At 42.0% G+C, this 21,364-nt stretch overlaps 1 protein-coding gene across 1 annotated transcript in view; it reads right to left on the reverse strand.

Moving 5' to 3' along the window:
* Window positions 1-19,708, reverse strand: part of LOC145358112 (adhesion G protein-coupled receptor D2-like) — a 195,434-nt gene extending 175,726 nt beyond the window's left edge. The window contains exon 1 of the mRNA XM_080211784.1: window positions 19,664-19,708. Coding sequence (XP_080067910.1) covers window positions 19,664-19,708 — 45 coding nt within the window. The remainder of the gene's footprint in view (window positions 1-19,663) is intronic.
* Between the last annotated feature and the right edge of the window lie 1,656 nt (window positions 19,709-21,364).

Here is a 21,364-nt window from a genome sequence, read left to right on the forward strand (position 1 = left end):
ATACTGGAGCATCTCCTGGGTGGATTGCTCAAGAACTCATATGGGGAGCATTTTGTGGGGAGATAAAATCATAGAACCCTTACAGTGCAGAACCAAGTCATTTGGCCCATAGAGTCTGCACCAACCCACAATCCCTGTAACCCCACATAGTTATCCTGCTAATCCCCCGACACTTGGTTCAGTTTCCCATGGCCAATCCATAAAACCTGCACATCTTTGGAGTGTGGGCAGAAACCTGAGCGCCCGGAGAAAACCCACGCAGGTACGGAGACAACATGCAAAATCCACACAGACGGTGACGCAAGGCCGGAATTAAACCTGGGTCCGTGGCGCTGGGAGGCAGCAATGCTAACCACTGTGCCACCATGCTGCCCCAATGGCGGTGTAGCAGCAATATGTCACTGAGCTAGTAATCCAGAGGCCCAGGCCAATGTCCAGGGGACTTGGGTTCAAACTCCATGACAGCCACTGGTGTAGTTAAATTCAATTAATAAAACTGGACTATAAGTCTCTGTAATGGTCTCTGTAATGGTGACCATTAAACTATAATTGATTGTTGCAAAAGCCCATCTGGTTCATCTGGATCCTTTAGAGAAGAAAATCAGAATGGACTCAAATTGAATATGAATTAAGAAGTAAATGATACTTCAAATAAAAAGACAAACTTCAATTTATATAGTCGATGCGTCAAAGATACATTTTACTCAACCACGAGCTAGGAAGTTCTGTGGAACAAAGCAACATTAGCAGGTTTGTCCACAGATCTCTGTAAGCAGAAGGACATGTTAGTAGAGTGGTGACAAAGACGTATGGGACACTTGCCAGAATCCTGTTCTTATGAGGGCATCTTTCAGCATCCCCTACAGACAAGCCCTCTGTATACACAGATCGTCTCACATGAGGAGAATCGCAACAGATACCTCCTGACGCTGCAAAATGGCCCCATAAGAACAGGATATGGCACTCAACTCCAACGTGCCACAGCAAAAAACCACACCGACCTCCTCAGAAGACAAATATGGGACACGGTGGACAGAGTACCCTTCGTCGTCCAGTACTTCCCTGGAGCAGAGAAGCTACGACGTCTTCTCCAGAGGCTTCAACATGTTATCGATGAAAACTAACATTTCTCCAAGGCCATCCCCACACCCGCACTTCTTGCCCTCAGACAACCGCACAACCTTAAATAGATCACTGTCCGCAACAAACTACCCAGCCTTCAGGAGAACAGTGACCATGACACCACACAACCCTGCCATAGCAATCTCTGCAAGATGTGCCGGATCATCGACATGGATGCCATTTTCTCACGTGAGAATACCCTCCACCAGGTACACAGTACATACTCTTGCAACTCGGCCAATGTTGTCTATCTGATACGCTGCAGGAAAGGATGTCCCAAGGCATGGTACATTGGGGGGACCTTGCAGACGCTACGACAACAGATGAATGAATACCGCCCGACAATCACCAGGCAATAGTGTTCTTGTTGGGGAACACTTCAGCAGTCGCGGGCATTCAGCCTCTGATCTTCAGGTAAGTGTTCTCCAACGTGGCCTTCATGACACAAGACAATGCAGAATCGCTGAGCAGAAACTGATAGCCAAGTTCCGCACACATGAGGATGGCCTCAACCAGGATCTTGGGTTCACATCAACTATTTGTAACCTTCATGACTTGCCTGCACTTGCAAAATCTCACTAACTGCCCTGGTTGGAGATAATACACATCTCTGTGCTTAACCCTCTCTCCACTCGCGTTGTCTACACTTATAAGAGTTGATTACCTTAAAGACTTACAGTCCAACCATTACCTTGTAAATTGAGTTTGTGTCTTTATATGCCCTGTTTGTGAACACAACTCCCACTCAACTGATGAAGGAGCAGCGCTCCAAAAGCTTGTGGCTTGTGCTACCAAATAAACCTGTTGGACTTTAACCTGGTGTTGTGAGACTTCTTACTGTGCTTACCCCAGTCCAACACCGGTACCTCCACATCTTGGTTATAGAAGTCAGAGAGTAGCGGTGGGAGGATGTTTTTGAGAATGGAGATCTGCAGCGTGTGGTGTCCTGCAGGGATCAGTGCTGGGACCTTTGTTGTTTGTAGTATATATAAAAGATCTGGAGGAAAATGTGGATTTGTAAGTTTGCGGATGGCATGAAGATTGGTGGAGTTGCTGATAGTGCTGGGGATTGTCAGAGGGTAGAGCAGGATATAGATAGATAGGAGACTTGGGCATAGAAATGGCAGATAGAGTTTAACCTGGACAAATGCAAGGTGATGTGTTTTGGAGGATCAAATTTAGGCCTGAATTATTCTGTAAATTGCAGAACACGTAGGAACATCAACATACAGAATGATCTGAGAGTGCAGATCCACAGTTCCCTAAAAGTGGCAAAACAGGTGGCCAAGGTGATTAAGAAGGCATACGGCATGCTTGCCTTCACCAGAAGGGGCATTGAGTTCAAGAGTTGAGAAATCATGTTCAAGCTACCTTGATTATGCTGCATATGGAGTATTGCATGCAGCTCTGGTCTCTACACTACCAGAATGTGGAAGCTTTGGACAGGGTGCAAAGAAGATTCACCAGGATGTTGCCTGGTCTCAAGGGTGTTGGCTATGAGGAGAGTTTGAACTGGAAAGATGGAGGCTAAGGGGAGACCTGATAGAGGTGCACAAAATTATGAGAGTCATAGATGGGGTGGATCGTCAGGGGCTTTTTCCAAGGGTGGAAGTGTCAATTACAAGGGGGTACAGGTTCTAGGTGAGAGGGGAAAAGTTTAAGGGAGATGTGCGGGATAAGTTTTTCAGGAGGTTTTCAATGGTGAGTGCCTGGAACGTGCTGCCAGAGGAGGTGGTGGAAGAGGCACATTAACAACATTTAAGAGGCATCTGGATGGGTACATGAATAGGGAGGGAATAGAGGGTTATGGCTGGTGTAAGGGCAGAAGGTATTTTTTAGTTTAATTAGGTTATCATGATCAGCAGAGGCTTGGAGGGCAGAAGGGCCCGTTTCTGTACTGTTCTCTATTCTTTGCACTTCTGTTTTATTCAAGAGCGTAACTGGCACTCATAACGCCACATTAAACTAGCAAAATCCCAATCAGTAAGAAGTAGTGATGAAATATACAGTCAAAATTGTAATTTCTGTGAAGGCTTTTGAGGAAATGAGAAATGACTCAAGGCAAATGGAGTTCTAAAGGAAAAGAATTCTAGACTGGTGGCTAGACTGATGCTACCAATGATGGAGCAGAAAAACCAGTGATAAGAGTGGCACAAAGCAGAGGGGCCAGAGACTGAAAATTTGAAATCAACTTATTTTAAATGTTTCAAGGAGAGGGGGAGAATAGGAACAAGAAAGGAGGGGATTGGCAGTATTAACCAGAGGTTTTACAGTGAGACAATTTACTGTTCAAAGAAATCTATTTGGTTAAAGCTAAGGAACAAAAGAGGAAATGTTACATTTCTGGATGTTTACTATGGACCCCTAAATAGTGGGAAGTTCAAAGAACAAAGATACAGCACAGCAATAGGCCCTTCGGCCCTCCAAGCCTGCACCAACCATTCTGTCCGATTTAACTAAAACCCCCTATCCTTCTGAGGACCATATTCCTCCATTCCCATCCTATTCATGTATTTGTCAAGATGCCGCTAAAAAATCACGACTGTATCTGCTTCCACTACCTCCCCCGGCAACGAGTTCCATGTACCCACTACTCTCTGGGAAAAAATCTGCCTTGTACATCTCCTTTAAACCTTGCCCCTCACACCTTAAACCTGTGCCCCCTAGTGATTGACTCTCACCCTGGGAAAAAGCTTCTGACTATCTACTGTATGCATGCCTCTCATAATCTTGTGGACTTCTATCAGGTCGTCTCTCAACTTCCGTTGTACCAGTGAGAACAAACCAAGTCTCTCCAACCTCTCCTCATAGCTAATGCCCTCCATACGAGCCAGCATTCTGATAAATCTTTTCTATACCCTCTCCAAAGCTTCCACATCCTTCTGGTAGTGTGGCGACAAGAATTGAGCACTATATTCCAAGTGCAGCCTAACTATAAAGGTTCTATAAAGCTGCAACATGACTTGCCAATTTTTAAACTCAATGCTCCAGCCAATGTAGGCAAGCATGCCATATGCCTTCTTGACTGCCTTCTCCATCTACATTGCCACTTTCAGTGACCTGTGTACCTGTACACCCAGATCCCTTCGCCTATCAATACTCTTAAGGGTTCTACCATTTACTGTATATTTTCTATCTGTATCAGACCTTCCAAAATGCATTACCTCAATTTGTCCAGATTGAACTCCATCTCCCATCTCTCTGCCCAAGTCTCCAACCAATCTATATCCTGCAGTATCCTCTGATAGTCCTCATCGCTATCCGTAAATCCATCAACCTTTGAGTCGTCCGCAAACTTACTAATCAAACCAGTTATGTTTTCCTCCAAATCAAAGGACCCAGCACTGATCCCTGGGGAACATCACTTGTCAGAGCCCTCTATTCAGAAATGCACCTTCTGCTGCTAGCCACTATCTTCTTTGACTGAGTCAGTTTTGTATCCACCTTGCTAGCTCACCTCTAATCCCACGTGACTTTACCTTCTACACCAGTCTGCCATGAGGGACCTTCTCAAAGGCCTTACTCAAGTCCACGTAGACAACATCCATTGCCCTACTCTTGTTAATCATCTTCGTCACTTCCTCGAAGAGTACGTGGAGAAGAAAATCTGTAGACAAATCTCAGAGAAATGTTAAAGTAATAGAGCACCACTAATGTGGTACTTCAATACTCCAATCAGCCCTAATATATATTGGGGGCAGAAGAGGCAGGAAGCAGAGTAAAGGGCAAGGAGGATGAATAATTCTTCAAATGTATACAGCAGAATTACCTGAATCAGTATAGTCTGATCCAAAGGGGTGTAAAGCTGTGTTGGATCTAGTTTTGGGGATTGAAGGAGGGAAAATGGAGTTGTCATAGTGGAAGAACATCTGAGTAATAGTGACCATAATATAATTAGGTTCAAAGAAGTTGTGGAAAGTTATTAAGAAAAATCAAAGTTGAAAATACCCAAGTGATTTGAGAACAGACCTAACTCAGATGGTTCTGAAGCAAAGCTTGGCCAGGAAAATAGTTAATGATGAATGGCAGGCCTTCAAGACAGAGATACAATGGATACAAACCAAGCATTTTCCACAAGGAGGAAAGCTCGGGCATGCAAAGCTCGTGTTGCTTTGATAACAAAGAAAATAGAGGTTAAAATAACATGGAAAGAGTTGGTTTATTAAAAATGTCAGGCACAAAGTAAAGTAAAAATAACAGCAGGCAGAATAACGAACATGCAGGGAGTAATTGGTAAAGAATATAAGGAGGGTTAAGAGAGGGGCATAACAAAAAATTAATGGGTAACATAAATGGGAATCTCCAAATCTTATTTGAAAGGGATAGTGTGGTCAATTAAAGAAGAAAAAAGAACATCTTCTTCTGGAAGCTGAGGACAAGCCTGAGATACCAAATGAGTACTTTGCATTTCTTCTCACGAAAGAAGATGGGCTGGATTTCCACCAGGTCAGAATGGGTTGGGAGCCCTTTAAAAATGGTGGGCAGGTCCTGATCCTGGGTTTCCAAGCCCATCTGGATTTTTCCATTTTCGCGAATGACTTTTAAGAGTGGGGCAGATCAAGTCACGATCCCTCACCCTATACTCCCAACCTGGCCAGCTCCTTTGCAGAGATGTCCTAGTCCTCTGCAACTTTCAGCTTTTCAAAGAATTGTAGCTTGTCACATTTCTGAGGTTCGTCAGTGATAGTCTGCATGAGAGAATGTTTTGAAAGTTTGAAAGGTCCTCCTCAGGCACACCCTCCCCCACTCCCTTTGATGCCAAATTATGGCTACAAACAACCCCTATGGCCCCTCATTCCACTCAGTTCAAAGTATCCCCTCTACTCAACCTCAATGGACCCTCACTATCCTATGTCAAAATATTGCACTTGCACGCTCATTCCCCTACTATGCACTGAATGGAATTAATGATATAGCGATAGTAATATATGTATAAAATAAGATTTTTTAAAAATGCAATTGATAACGTTCCACTTTTTTTAAAACTCCATATTACTACTGGTTAATAAGAGTATCAATCATCCAGACCATTTAACGCATCAATAGCTGAAACTGTAAGCAGTTGAAACATCTTTATTTTGTGTTAATCATTATTGTGAAATTGACAGCGGGCACTTTCTTCAGAGGCAGGTGGGCCAAGTCGGACGTTTTCCCACTCTGGTTATCCATCTCAAGGATAGAAATCCAACCCAATCTTGCAGCAGAGGTTGGGAAAAGGGGAGGCGGTGGTGGTAGGAGAGATATTGAAAAAGATAAAAATAGAATGAAAGGAAGTCTTAATTAGGTTGACATCACTCCAAGTTAGCAAGTCACTCAATCCATATGGAATGCATCTGGGTTTGCTGAGTGAAGCTACACTGGAAATAGAGTAAACTCTGACCACAATTTTTCAGTTTTCCTTGGATAAGGGAATGATGCCAGGGGAATGGAGGATTGCAAATGTTATGCACCTGTTGAAAGAAGGGAAGATGATTAAACCTTGTAATGAAAGACCAATCAGTCTAATGCTAATGATAGAAAAACTGCAAGAGAACATCACCAATATCAAAATTAATTTTAACTTGGAACAGTTTAGGTTAATAAAGGAATAGCCAGCACAATTTTGTTAAAGATAAAAATTTGTGACTAAAAGAACAAATGCTGGAAAATTTCAATAGGTCTGGCAGCATCTATAAGCAAAGAAAAGAACTGATGACCCTTTATCAAAGCTGAAAGCGTGAGATATTCATATTGTAGAGTGAGGGAATGAAAGATGAGTCATAGCCACAAAACCAGGGGAAAGGCTAAGAAATCATAGAAACCCTACCGTGCAGAAGGAGGCCATTCGGCCCATCGAGTCTGCACTGACCACAATCCCACCCAGGCCCTACCCCCATATCCCTACATATTTACCCGCTAATCCCTCTAACCTACGCATCTCACAACACTAAGGGGCAATTTTTAGCATGGCCAATCAACCTAACCTGCACATCTTTGGACTGTGGGAGGAAACCGGAGCACCTGGAGGAAACCCATGCAGACACGAGGAGAATGTGCAAACTCCACACAGATGGTGACCCAAGCCAAGAATCAAACCCAGGTCCTTGGAGTGTGAAGCAGCAGTGCTAACCACTGTGCTACTGTGCCACTAAGAAGTGCTAATGGCAGTACATAGAGAGAATAGAAAGCGTTAAAGATTGTGACTAACCTGATTGAGTTATTTGATGAAATAACAGGTAAGATTGCTGAAGGTAATGCAGTAAATGTTACTGATATAGATTTTCAATAGGCATACTGGCTATTTCCTATATCCTACGAACAGTTGAACCCCAACCCCCAGAATATAAAGCTTCTGAAGAATGCGTGAAGACAGTACCTGCATAAAGAATCCACATGAAGCTGCTTGGAAATATGGAATACCATAGCTGCACCCACTTAAATTGCATTTGAACTGGAACAAAGTATGGATTATGCCAAGTTCCTGCCAACTCTGGGCGTTTCCATTCAGCCTGAATCTCCAAACACAGAGAAGGTACAAAGGAAATTTACAAAGGTGTTGCCAGGAATGGAGAAATTGAGTTGTGGGCACAGTGAGAAGTCTCACAACACCAGGTTAAAGTCCAACAGGTTTATTTGGTATCACAAGTTTTTGAAGCACTGCTTCGTCATCAGGTGAGTGATTTGAGTTATGAGAAAGGATTAGATAGAAATTGAATTATGAGGAAGTATTAGATAGGCTTGGATTGTTTTTCTTGGAACACAGGAGGCTGAGGGGCGATTTATTTGAGGGATAGAATATTGAGGGACCTAGATAAAGTGGAACTTATTTCTCTGCACAGTGAAATAAATAAGCTGGAGGGACAGCTGTGAAGTAATTGGCAAAGGATTGGGGGAGAATTGAGAGATTTCTTTTCACCCAAAGTGTGCTGGGATGTTTGGAACTCAGTTGCTCAAAGGGTAGCAAGTACACCTAGGGCTACAGACCAATAACTAGAAAGTGGAATTAGGCTGGATGGCTTATTGTCAGCTGCCTCAGACATGGTAGATCTCTTTCTGTGCTGTAAATTTTCTATGTTTCTATGATTCACCCCCTTCATAATACCAAAGTTAACAACACAGCACAGCTGTCGACATTGTTTATTCTTGAATTCCCAGTTTAGAAGGTACCTGGTATAATTTGGAAGATCAGTACATCAAAAAATATGAGACATGCCAACCTCCAGGTGGGCATAAGAGGGTCCCAATTTAGGGGTACGTAGTCTATTGGAACAGCCTGAACCTTCATAAAATGATATGTCCTGCTTTTGAAAAAGTGTTACATTTTGCACAGAGGTATGTAGGGAGGTGCTTTTAGACAGTGGGTGGAAGGGGGGGCAATTGGGGAGGTAGGGAAGGGTTGGGCCTAAGTATGTAGTGTCACCCCCAGCCCCCTGTCCCTTCCCCTTCCCCTTCCCCCACCACCACCAATGTTGAGCAGTTGCTGGATTTTCAAGCAGAATTTAACTGGCAGATGCAACAATAGTGAATCAGGTTATTGTTGGCCCCATGATGTTGGTGCACTTCCACTGACCCAGTGATCTCGAGCAGGATTAGTGCTGGTGATCCACGGAAAGTTTCATCCCAATTTAACTGCTGAGATCACAGCCTGCAAATTTTTGGAGCCAGCTACATTAGGAGGGGAAGGGTTACTACTCTTGTTTCTATCGAGAAGGCAGTTGCAGGTACACATACATAGACGTCAGCTGCACTGGATTTAAGAACATAAGAACATAAGAAATAGGAGCAGGAGTAGGCCATCTAGCCCTTCGAGCCTGCCCCGCCATTCAATAAGATCATGGCTGATCTGTTGTGGCTCAGTTCCACTTTCCCGCCCTCTCCCCATAACCCTTAATCCCCTCTCTTATCAAGAACCCATCAACCCGCTTCTTAAAAATATTTAGCGAGGCAGCCTCCACCACTTCAACGGGCAGAGAATTCCAGAGATTCACCACCCTTTGAGTGAAGAAGTTCCTCCTCAACTCCGTTCTAAACCGCCTCCCCTTTATCTTGAGGCTGTGCCCCCTAGTCCTACTGTCTTTTTTGAGCGGGAAGAGTCTCTCCACCTCTATCCTATCCATCCCATTCATCATCTTATACGTCTCAATGAGATCTCCCCTCATTCTTCTAAACTCTAACGAGTACAAGCCTAGTTTATTCAGCCTCTCCTCATAGCTCAATCCCCTCAACTCCGGTATCAGCCTAGTAAACCTCCTCTGCACTCCCTCCAGGGCCAAAATATCCTTGCGCAGGTGCGGCGCCCAAAACTGCACACAGTACTCCAGCTGCGGCCTCACCAATGCCCTATACAGCTGCAGCAAGACCTCCCTACTTTTATATTCAATCCCCCTCGCTATGAAGGCCAGCATCCCATTTGCCTTCCTGACCACCTGCTGCACCTGCAAGCTGGGTTTTTGCGACTCATGCACAAGGACCCCGAGGTCCCTCTGCACCGTCGCCTGCTGCAGTTTTTCGCCACGTTGTGTAGTCAGTTCCTAAAAAGTCTGCAAACAATAACTGTTAAGGTTCACACAGGAACCTTGATTCCCATACTGGTTAAACATCCGTCTATCTCACCCTTGAACTTAACAACCCACCCTATGCTGTCCACCATGGAAAAGAAACACATGAACTTACATTGTCAGAAAGAACAGTGGCCCATGCACCAATAAGGAATCAATGCCTTCAGGAGAGAGAAATAAGGAGATGAAGCTATTATGCTGCAATCATATATTATTATTATAATTTCAAAAACTGTGTCTGGATTAATAAACTATTGACCGGAAATCTCTTAAGCAATTTGCCAACATAAAACCACTTGACTGAAAACTGCAATTTTCCATCATTATCAAATTTACTTCAAGCCCCATGGAACATATTGACTCAACTGGCTACAGATGACCATGGCCAATTGACTATTCCTGGGATTAGAGAGATTCAAAAACAATGGAGTTCTTAAGTTCAGAGCCCTAAATAACAAAAACACAATTACCACCTCAAAATGCAAAGGACAACAAGATGCCCAGTTGTCAACATGTGTCAGTAGGCACATGTTCAGAAATGGTTTTATCTAGCTTCAATCTTTAGATGCCACTCAGTGAGATATTTAGGAGCCTGAGGTTGAAAGAACTTTGCTGTTTTTGGGGAGAAATGCAAGTTTGTTCTGTAACCACAGTAACAAGGCTGATCTTATAACAAAGTGTAATTTTTCTTCCAGCTGCCAGCCAAACAATGGAGAGAATGACCTACTTGAAGTAAAAGGGCAAGGTTTCCACCAAGTTTCTTCTCTTCACTGATGTTTGTGATGATGTGAAATAGAATGGAATCTGGAATATTTTCTGCCCACTGCGTGACTCAGGTTGCTATTTGCTCCACACAAGACGTGGTTGGCAGTGCAGTGTGTGTAGGTGGTCTCCCTCTGAATTACTAAATTCACGACCGGTTTTGAAAGCAAGGAATCTCAATAGCAGGTCAAACCATTAGGATTGTTCCATTTGCAGAATCATTATTCATCACCATGAGACATCTCTGTTCCCTTCCCTCATCCTGCAGAATCCAATAACACTCCATTTCACCTTTAACAATTTGAAACACCATTTGAACCTGATCACTTGTCTGCTTGAGATGAAAGTCAAATTTCTAAAGAATAAAAATGAACTAAACATAATTTACTAATTTTTTAATTCACATTTAGGAAAACACAGTGTGTAGTTACTTTGCTACTGTGTGCAAAATTAGCCTGTTAAATTTATACCTTTCTAAATACAGATATATATATAATACATAAATATATATTTAAATATAAATCTCAGGGGGCTTGACAGTGTAGATTCTGTGAGGTTGCTTCCCCTTGCAGCAAAGTCTTGGAGCAGAGGGCATAATCTCAGAGTAAGGGGTCACCCATTTGAGACAGTGTTGAGGAGGAATTTCTTCTCATAGAGGGTAGTGAATCTGGAAGTCTTTCCCATAAAGGGCTGGAGAGGTATGGGAATCAAGGGCTATGGGTCTAAGATGGGAGTTGAACATTACCACCTCAACTCAGTCATGATCTAATTGAATGGTGGAGAAGTCTCGATGGGCTGAATGGCCAACATCTGCTCCAACATTGTATGGTGTCATAAATCAAAATATCTCCTTCCTCTCCCTAATTGTATCTATACTTAGTGTAGCTCTTAAAAAAGGGCTTGTAAAATTTAATTTACTTTCACTGTTCTGAACCATATCATGAATTGGCTTATTGATTTTTATCTGCAAATATCTTCCAATTAAATACAAGGATGACTGAAGCCATTGAATTTGGTCCACGCCACAAACACCAACCTTTAGCTACCAACTATATCTTTCTCTCTGGCCAGTGCCTGAGGCTGAACCAAACCATTTACAACCTTGGTGTTTAAGTAGTGTTTTTACTATAGTTAGACAAGGAAGTTTACTATGAAAGGCCTGACACTGGGAAGTTCTGAAGAACAAAGGGACCTTGGTGTCTTTGTTCATCGATCTCTGAAAGCAGAAAGGCAGGTTAATAGGGTGATGAAAAAGGCGCATTTGCCTTTATCGATCTGGGTATAGATTATAAAAGCAGAGAGGTCATGATGGAGTTGTATAGAACTTTGATGAGGCCACAGCTGGAGTACTGTGTGCAGTTCTGGTTGCCATATTATTGGGGGTGCAGAGAAGATTTACCAGATGTTGCCTGGGATGGAACATTTAAGTAAAAAGAGGTTGGGTAGGCTTGAGTTGTTTTTGTTAGAGAAGACTGAGGGGCGACCTGATTGAGGTGATCAAGCTTATGAGGAGCATGGACAGAGTTTTTAGCAAGCAACTGTCCCCCTTAGTTGAAAGGTCAGTTGTAAGGGGACACATGTTAAAAGTGAGGGGTGGGTGGTTTGGGGGGATGTAAGGAAAAATGTTTTTACTCAGAGTGGTGACAGTCTGGAATGTGCTGCCTGGGAGGGTGGTAGAGGTAGGATGCCTCACATCCTTTGAAAAGTACCTGGATGAGTACTTGGCACACCATAACATTCAAGGCTATGGGCCAAATGCTAGCAGATGGAATTAGGTGGGCAGGTCAGGGCCTTTCATGAGTCGGTGCAGATTCGAAGGGCCTCTTCTGCACTGTAGGATTCTGTGACTCTGTGACATTTTCAGTAGCATTATCATTGATACCATGCTACAGAAATAAATCTAAGGACAACTCAGCTTAGTAAAAGATTTTAAAGAGTGACTTCAAGAAGGAGAGAGACATAGTGAGATGGATAGGTTGAGGGAGGGAACTCACACGCTCAGAGCCAAAGAAGCTGAATGCATGGAGTTGTGTGTCATAATGATATAAAGGCATGAATCATTCTTAAGGAATTGGGTAAACCTGTTCCAATTCATTGATTAATTTGATGCACATGAACATATATACATGGATATAAAGCTTGAAGACATAAGAGCTGCAGAGCTGTGTGTGTGCACTCTGCTGAAAGCAAAAGTTTGCATGGCACCATCCTTTCTAGCGAATGGCATGCTGCTACCCCTCAAAGGAATATTACAACATTGCCTCTTTTTAAAAAAGAAGTAAATCTATTTACAATATATGTAGCTGTTTAGTTACCATTATGTAAGTGTAAAGAACTGATGAATCTATGAGCCTCTAAAGTGTAGAGGTAATCTGCTGGTATACCGAAATCTTATATTGGCAACCTTTGATGGAGGTGTCTTTAATTGCTCACAATGATCTTTGGGATTGTCATTCTTGGATGTTGTTCCTTGTTGTATTTGGGATCTTTTCCTAGATGCATAGGACTACACAGCAGTTGAGGAGCTGGAATGGACCTGCTTTGTCCTAATTACACCTCACCATTGCACTTTTGAGTAATGACTTCATAGAACGTTGGTTCCAAACAAGATCTTGTCATGTTGGTTGGGTGCCATGAACCTTTTGTGGAACCCTGGATGCAAACTTGTTGTCTTAATTGGTAAATCTGGTAATTCCGTACCCGCATTTTTATTGTGCACATTGGCCATCTTCTCTTGCAGTTTTACAAGATGCTGTCTAGATTCAGAGAAAGTAGAATGGTTAAGAGTTGGTAAATTTGTATACACTGGTCTGCAAACACAAGCTCTCAGATGTAACATTACAATTTGTAAATCTTGCTTCATTTGTTTATAATTGAGAATTTAGGATTTCACCATGCTAAACATTCATTCAACTAGGCATTAGGTCTAGGTTAATGAGGGAAAGAAGGAAGTCTTGTGTCACAGTGAGTAGCATCCCTGACTCTGAACCAGAAGCTCCAGGTTCAAGTTTCACCCCAGGACTTGATAGCCAAAAAAAGTGCTTTCATAACTTGGTCAAACATGTTGAGTATGACAACCCGCAAATCTTTCCAAACATGTCAATGGCTGGTGGTAAGAGTGGGAGAGACTTCTAGTCAAGCATGCTTGATGTGGAGTAGTGCCTCTTAAAACTATAAGTCCTTGGTGATAGACCAGTGACCTGTTCCTGGAATTAGCTAGCTAGCTAGGATAATAGACAAAAATCAATCTTAGTGCACCGCTAGGGAAGAGAATTGGAATGAGGGGAACAAATAGTGCGAACAATATTCCACTTCGCATACATATCTTGAAATGGCTTACCAATAAAATGTGGACCTTTATCTGTAATGATTTCTATAGGCATAAATTGAAAATAGTACTCTGAGTGTATGTGACAGTTTACATGACATATTGTGTAATTGTCAAATAATGGGGTACTTGGTAAAGTAGTCCTCGATCAAACCAAAGTCAGGGCCATGGACATGAAAGAGGTTGGACACAGTTTTTGGACCAAGGATGGGTAGGAATTTCATACGGAATGAGTGGTTCTTTGTGCTGACTTGGTATATGCTCTTGACATGCCTTGATTGATGATAACTTCAATGTCATTATTCATACTCGGCCAATAGACTGTCTCTCTTGCAAATCTTTTTGATCAATCTATGCCCAAGTGTGAATGGTAAGGTTGTTCAACAGTATAACGTTGCAAAGATTCCAGTATGCTGACTTGCTTGCCTTTGTTGTTACGGTCCCAGCTGAAAAGACTACTGGACAGTCAGCTCCCAGAATGGAACCCAGCTCAATAAATGCCAACTTTTTGTTTTTTGTTTTGAGATATTGATGAACACCCACAGGACTATTAACTTTTAGCAAAAGAACAAAACATTTATTAAACAAAAAAGTGGTTAGCACTGCTGCCTCACAGCATCAGGAACCCAGGTTCAATTCCAGGTTTGGGTCACTTTCTGTGTGGAGTCTGCACGTTCTGCCCGTGTTGTGTGGATTTCCTCCAGATGCTCTGGTTGCCCCTAGTTGCCACACTCCGGTGCTTATTCGGATACACCGAGAGAGAATTTAGCATGGCCAATGCACCTAATCAGCATGTCTTTTGGACTATGGGAGCACCCGGAGGAAACCCACGCAGACACAGGGAGAATGTGCAGGCTTTGCACAGGCAGTGACTGAAGCTGGGAATTGAACCTGGGTCTCTGGCACTGTGAGGCAGCAGTGCTAACCACTGTGCTGTGATCACCATATTAAAGCAGGGGAGCTATATGTAGATAATTTATTTGTCCTGTTTTGGATAGTTGATATTAGATTGATTATATTTCACTGCAACTGTGCTTCTTTCTCACATTGGTAAAGGGTGAGGGGGCCATTGCAATTGTACTCACAAATCTTTCTATTCTTTGCTAAAATTGAAGTCAATGTATTGTTTGACATTGCCAAGCATTACAGTAACTGATGAAGCTTTCCTTCTTGTTTGTCATCTAGCCTCATTCTTTCAGAATAAGAAATTAGAGTTGTAACTAAAAAGAAACAAACATCCATAACAGCCCTAAAGATTCATTTGACAGGCATATTGTCTGATTAAAACACCAAAGTAAATGTAGTGAGCAATCCTCCCACAAAAGGACGCAGCCTCTGTGGGAACATTTCTGGGAATATTTATTTTGTTCAGGATTGTGGACATCAGGATGGAGGGGGTGGAGATTCAAGAGCAGCGTAAAAGTCTTAAGTCTGCAATTTGTAAGTACGCAACTTGATAAGTTGCAGCAAAATTCCAATTTAAATATTGAGATCCATTCCTGATAAAAAATCTCAAAGTCTTTTGAAGATTGGCCCTTCAAGAGTGTTCAGCCGTGATCTGAGAGACCACCAAGCTTTCATAATCATTGCAAATGTATCTGCAGAATCCTATACTAAAAATTACTACTCTAGTGATTTATTCTAGTGTTCTCTGTGGTTTTTACCAGCACCTGAAAAGTGTGGACACAAAACCAGCCTGGTAACCCTATATATCATAATACTGTATATTAGCATTTCAATATGCTATAAATATTTTTGCTTCAAATTAAATATGACATGATTATCAGCTATATTCTCACATTATTTACAGCAGTAATCAGTGTAGGAGTTTGATATTGCAATTAAATTATATGACAAATTTGGGAATCTTGTAGTAGTCAGAGATCATGCATGTTATAAACAATAGGGCTGTTATATCATGTTACGAAGAATACAGTTAATTTCCCTTGGTCAACCACCATGTGTGGGTGGTGCAGTTAAGTAGCACTGCATTTGATATAACTTCCTAGTAGCAATCAATTCCCTGTTTGTGAGATGGCCAGTGGTCTAGAGGGAAGGATGATGGCCAGAGTCTGAATGGCCATCTCATTTCATTCATGAAGTCACTCAAAATGTTAGATTAAAGCAAAATGCCTCCAAATTCCAATGTCCGATCCTCATCACTAAAAGCAAATATTTTCCTCACTTGACAAATCCACATTGTAAATTCAAAATTGTTCGTTCGAAAGGAGTACATGTTGATTGCAAGCATAAATCAGTAAGAAAGCAATGGCAAAAATGGCAGTAACTTGGTTAATGTTCAATAAGGATACTAAATGATAAAAAGAGGCTGTTTTTCATTTAGAAAAATATATAACAAATAAATAGATAAATAAATATTTTTACTTCAAATTGAACTTGACATGATTACCAGCTATATTCTAGCAGTTATTGGGCTGGAGGTGATGGATGTACTGGTAGATATTGGGGCAGGGGCGGGGGCAGGGGCGGTGGGGGGTGCATGATGGGATTGGATGGTAGAAGAGCAAGAGGAACCTTAAAATTATTTGGTGTTGACTTCAGGACACTTTGATGTTTTCAACTCATTTTTGTGCCCATCACTGAAGATGGGTGGAAGTAAATGTTTTTGCCCTATTAGTCTGTGAACTATGAATATATCTAAAAAAGACCAGTGAAGAAGTGTTAACAAAATTTGATACACAGGGTATGGCCCAAGGCAAAATTGATTACTTTTTTGGTGAAGATCTGGATCCTGGAACTTTTTTTAAAGAATGCTGTTGGTTGTTTTATTTAGAATGTTGTTAACTGTTTCAGAATCTTGTGGATGTTCTCGACTGCTATGATGGAATTTGTCACTGCTGTCAAAACTCTGTGCAGAGTTTTCAGAGCAAGTTGCTGGATATGGATTGGGCTAAAACTGCCTTAGTGAGATCGATGTGCCTAATATAAATATTTTCTTTTTCAGCTTTGTCATTACAAAGTACCAACCAGACAGGGAAAAGCCTCAAGGAAGGGCTGCATAATTAAATTAACAGTGGGAGGCATGAGCTCTCCTGAATGCCCTCTTCACTTGTTTAAATTTTTTAGCAGGCTGGATGAATAGTTACCTATTCTTAGGAACTAAAAAGAAAACTCACCCGCAAAGTTATTAGGAAGTAGTTAAGCTGTTTTCCAATTAAAGGCAGCCAAAATATTAATAACTAAGATGATTAATTACATTAAGGAATGGATCACAGATGTTCCACAGTCTAGCCTCGAGTCTCAATTCCAATTACTTTGTTAGTTTTAAGATTAAAATCCTTCCTTTTATAATGGCTACCTGCCCACAGGAATTGTGATCACACACTACAATGCGTGCATTTATCATCCCATTTAACATGCTGCATTAAATGTCACTTCGCTGTGCAAATGTTTTAATACTCAGAACACAACAGTGCTTAGTTATCATTGCCAGATGATATCAGTGGACCTTGTATTAACTGAATAGTGAAGGAGTTTCTTGGAAGATCACTGATATTTTCATCACTTGATAGTCATTGCTGAACTTTGTGAAGAAAGTTAGAAACAAATTGAGAAATTGACCTTATAATTGTTGATAATTTCCCTCAATTCATAGTGATCTACAAGCTTTTGTAAACACGTTAAGCTGTAAGAGTGGAGTAATTTCAATTCGCTGCTGTGGCTTAATATTAAACTGACAGAAGAAAAATTAAACAACTGCATGGAGCATCTTTAAAGTTTTTAATTTGATTGACTGTTTTGACACATCTGTACTGACAAATGAATGGAATAAACTTAAAATATTGGGTGTCAAAAACAAGCATAAAATGCTGAAAACACTCAGCAGGTCAGTCAGTACAAAAGCAGTTCAGGTATAACCAACCTATCATCAGAACAGACAAGAATGATGTATTTCATTGTGGTTTACTCTAGGGTGTGTAGAGAATGGATTTGAATCAGAGAATCCCTGCAGTGCAAAAGGAGGCCTCTCAGCCCATCAAGTCTGCACAGATTTTCTAAAGAGCATCTTACCCAGATCCCCCATCCCCGTAAGCCCATTCATTTACCATGGCTAATCCACCAAACCTACATATCTTTGGACACCAAGGGCAGGGTTTTATGGCCTCACTCATCCTGAAACTGTAAAATCCTGCCCAAGGTCCACGTACTTTTCCATGGTCCACCCCGAACCCACTCTGATCCCCATGATGGGCGGGGCAGTAAAATTCCGGCCCAAGGAGCAATTTAGCATGGTCATTCCTTGGACTGTGGGAAGAAACCAGAACACCCGGAGGAGACCAAGCAGACACAGGGAGAATGTGCAAATCCCTCATCTAAGGCCATAATCAAACCCAGTTTCTGGCACTTTGGGGCAACAGTGTTAACCACTATAGCACTGTGCTGCCCTCAAATAGGGATGTGGTGACTGAAACAGAGACCATCCCAACATTAAAAACATGTATCTTAGGTGGTTGAAGGAAAGGGGAATAACGTGACTAAGAAAAAAATTGGGCAGGACAGCTCTTCTGAAGATTTACATTGGTTTGCTCAAAAGGCTTGCTTTTATGTGATAATTTCTCTGTGTAGGTATACATTCCTAATTCTATGATTCATAGATTTGCATGTTTAGGAAACATCTGCTGATTATTGATTTTCATATTAAATTTGCATTACTGAAAAGGGAACTTCCTTTGCAGAAACGTTTTCACTAAAACAAGATATGCTTCAGTATCTGAAGCAAGACAGATCCAGATTCTGCTTTATGCTGATCAATAGAGAATTGAAAAGTTTAAAACACACCATTTTCCAAAAGGTGCCATAGAAATTCAATTAATTGTTAGAAAGACGTTAAACCATCGTGGACTGGGCAAAGGTAACGTTTTCACTTTGTTATGTCGAGATGGTTTTTAACTACACACCTTGATTCTCACCACCCAAATATCCTTTCTGTAACTTCACAAAAAAGAACAACTAGAATCAGTTGTAGCATGAAAACGAACAATTAGGCAAAAACCTTCCCTCTAGCTTTTAATTCTTTTTACTGATGCAAATATACCAGCTTTAATTATTGTGATTGTTTCAGTCCAACCCACCAAAGCCAATACTTAATCATGTTCTATTTTTACGTGATCCTATGAAGGTTGATTTCCCAGTCAGCCCTCCCAGCAAGAAGTGTCACTTGGATGGAGTGCCAGTTGGGAAATCGGAGGACCAGAGACAAAATATATTTTTTCCATCTATTTAAATGAATAGAAGATAAGGGGCTTTTAGTTTGTGGTTCCCTGGCCAGTAGTCGCTGTGAGTACTATTACTCATCAGGAACCTTTCAAGGTGTTCCATGGCCTCTAGGTGAAAAAAAATGATTTAATTCGTTCTGATCAAAGGAATGAAACTTACACCTGTAACACAAATTCTGTAGAAGTAACTGAAAATGACCATCTTTTATTAATATGACAGTCGCAGTGGCAAGATCACTTCACTGCACAAGATACTGAAAATCATATCAAGTACTGAAGTGTGAATTATACCTATGGTATGAAATCAGGATTATCAGAAATCAGCACTTTACACCAGCATCCCCTACAACGATGGCATTGCTGCAATGCTGACAACTGCCAATCTCCAGATGCAATTTTACAATTCATCCGCTTCATCCTGGACCACAATGTCTTCACCTTCAACAACCAGTTCTTCATCCAGACACATGGAACAGCCATGGGGACCAAATTCGCACCTCAATATTCCAACACCTTCATGCACAGGTTCGAACAAGATCACATCACCGCACAGGGCCTTCAACCAATGCTATACACTAGATACATTGATGACATTTTCTTCCTTTGGACTCATGGTGAACAATCATTGAAGCAACTATAAGATGACATCAACAATTCCATCCCACCATCAGACTCACCATAGGCTTTTCTTCAGAATCGGTTGCATACTTGGACACACGCATCTCCGTCAAGGACAGTCACCTCAGCACTTCACTTTACCGCAAACCCACGGAAAACCTCGTGATGCTCCACTTCTCCAGCTTCCACCCTAAACACGTTAAAGAACCCATCCCCTACGGAGAAACCCTGTATATACACAGGATCTGCTCAGATGAGGAGGATCGCAACAGACACCTCCAGATGCTGGAAGATGCACTCATAAGAACAGGATAGGGTGCTTGACTCATCAGTTGACAGTTCTGATGCGCCACAACGAAAAACTGCACTGACCTCATCAGAAGCCAAGCACAGGACACAGTGGACAGAGTACCCTTTGTTGTCCAGTACTTCCCTGGAGCGGAGAAGCTACAACATCTTCTCCGGAGCCTTCAACATATCATCAACGAAGCCGAACATCTCGCCAAGTCTATCCCCACAGTCCCACTTCTTGCCTTCAAACAACCGCACAACCTCAAACAGACCATTGTCTGCAGCAAACTACCCAGCCTTCAGAACAGTGACCACGACACCACACAATCCTGCCACAGCAACTTCTGCAAGATGTACCAGATCATCGACATGGATGCCATCATCTCACGTGAGAACACCACCCATCAGGTACACGGTACATACTCTTGCAACTTGGCCAATGTTGTCTCCCTGATATGTTGCAGGAAAAGATAACCTGAGGCATGGTTCATTGGGGAGACCATGCAGATACTACAACAATGGATGAATGAACACTGCTCGACAAGCACCAGGCAGGAGTGTTCTCTTCCTGTTGGGGAACACTTCAGTGGTCACGGGCATTCAGCCTCTGATCTTCGGGTAATCGTTTTCCAAGGCAGTCTTCATGACACACGACAGCGCAGAGTCGCTGAGCACAGACTGATAACCAAGTTCCGCACATGAGGATGGCCTCAACCGGGATCTTGGGTTCATGTCACACTATCTGTAACCCTCACGACTTGCCTGGGCTTCCAAAATCTCACTAACTGTCCCAGCTGGAGACAATACACATCTCTTTAACCTGTGCTTAACCCTCTCTCCACTCACATTGTCAGTACCTTTAAGACTTGATTACCTGTAAAGACTTGCATTCCAACCATTATTTTGTAAATTGAGTTTGTGTTTTTATAATGCCATGTTTGTGAACTGAAATCCCACCCACCTGACGAAGGAGCAGCGAGCACTCCGAAAGCTAGTGGCTTTTGCTACCAAATAAACCTGTTGGATTTTAACCTGACATTGTGAGATTTCTTACTGTGGAATCAGGATAGCAGGGTCAATTGAGACCTCAGTGGTTGGTTGTTTTTGCCCTTTGGGGAGTTGTCCCAGTGCCAGCAAAGAGTCCCATTCTCAGTGTTAGGAGCCATAGACAACAGCAGAACATGCAAATTTTCAGTGATGATGGCAGAAGAACTAGAGTGTTGAGGGACATCGTTTACTTACAGGCAGAGGATCTTTCAGAAAGAGAATTTTTGTTTCCTCTAAGCACACATAAAGAGGGCAATAGGAAAACAACTCGCATGTTCTTTTTCATTGTCACTTTGCTCATTTCCTGTTGAAATTGAAAATTGGATTATGCTATGGGAAACAGCAAAGTGCTGGACTGTGAAGCATGGCGAAAAGAACAAATGACTTGCTCTTGGATCGTTCACTGCAATAGTATCAAATTT

The sequence above is a fragment of the Carcharhinus amblyrhynchos genome, chromosome 25 (genome assembly GCF_965287045.1).
Source record: "Carcharhinus amblyrhynchos chromosome 25, sCarAmb.v2.hapA, whole genome shotgun sequence".
NCBI lineage: Eukaryota > Metazoa > Chordata > Chondrichthyes > Carcharhiniformes > Carcharhinidae > Carcharhinus > Carcharhinus amblyrhynchos.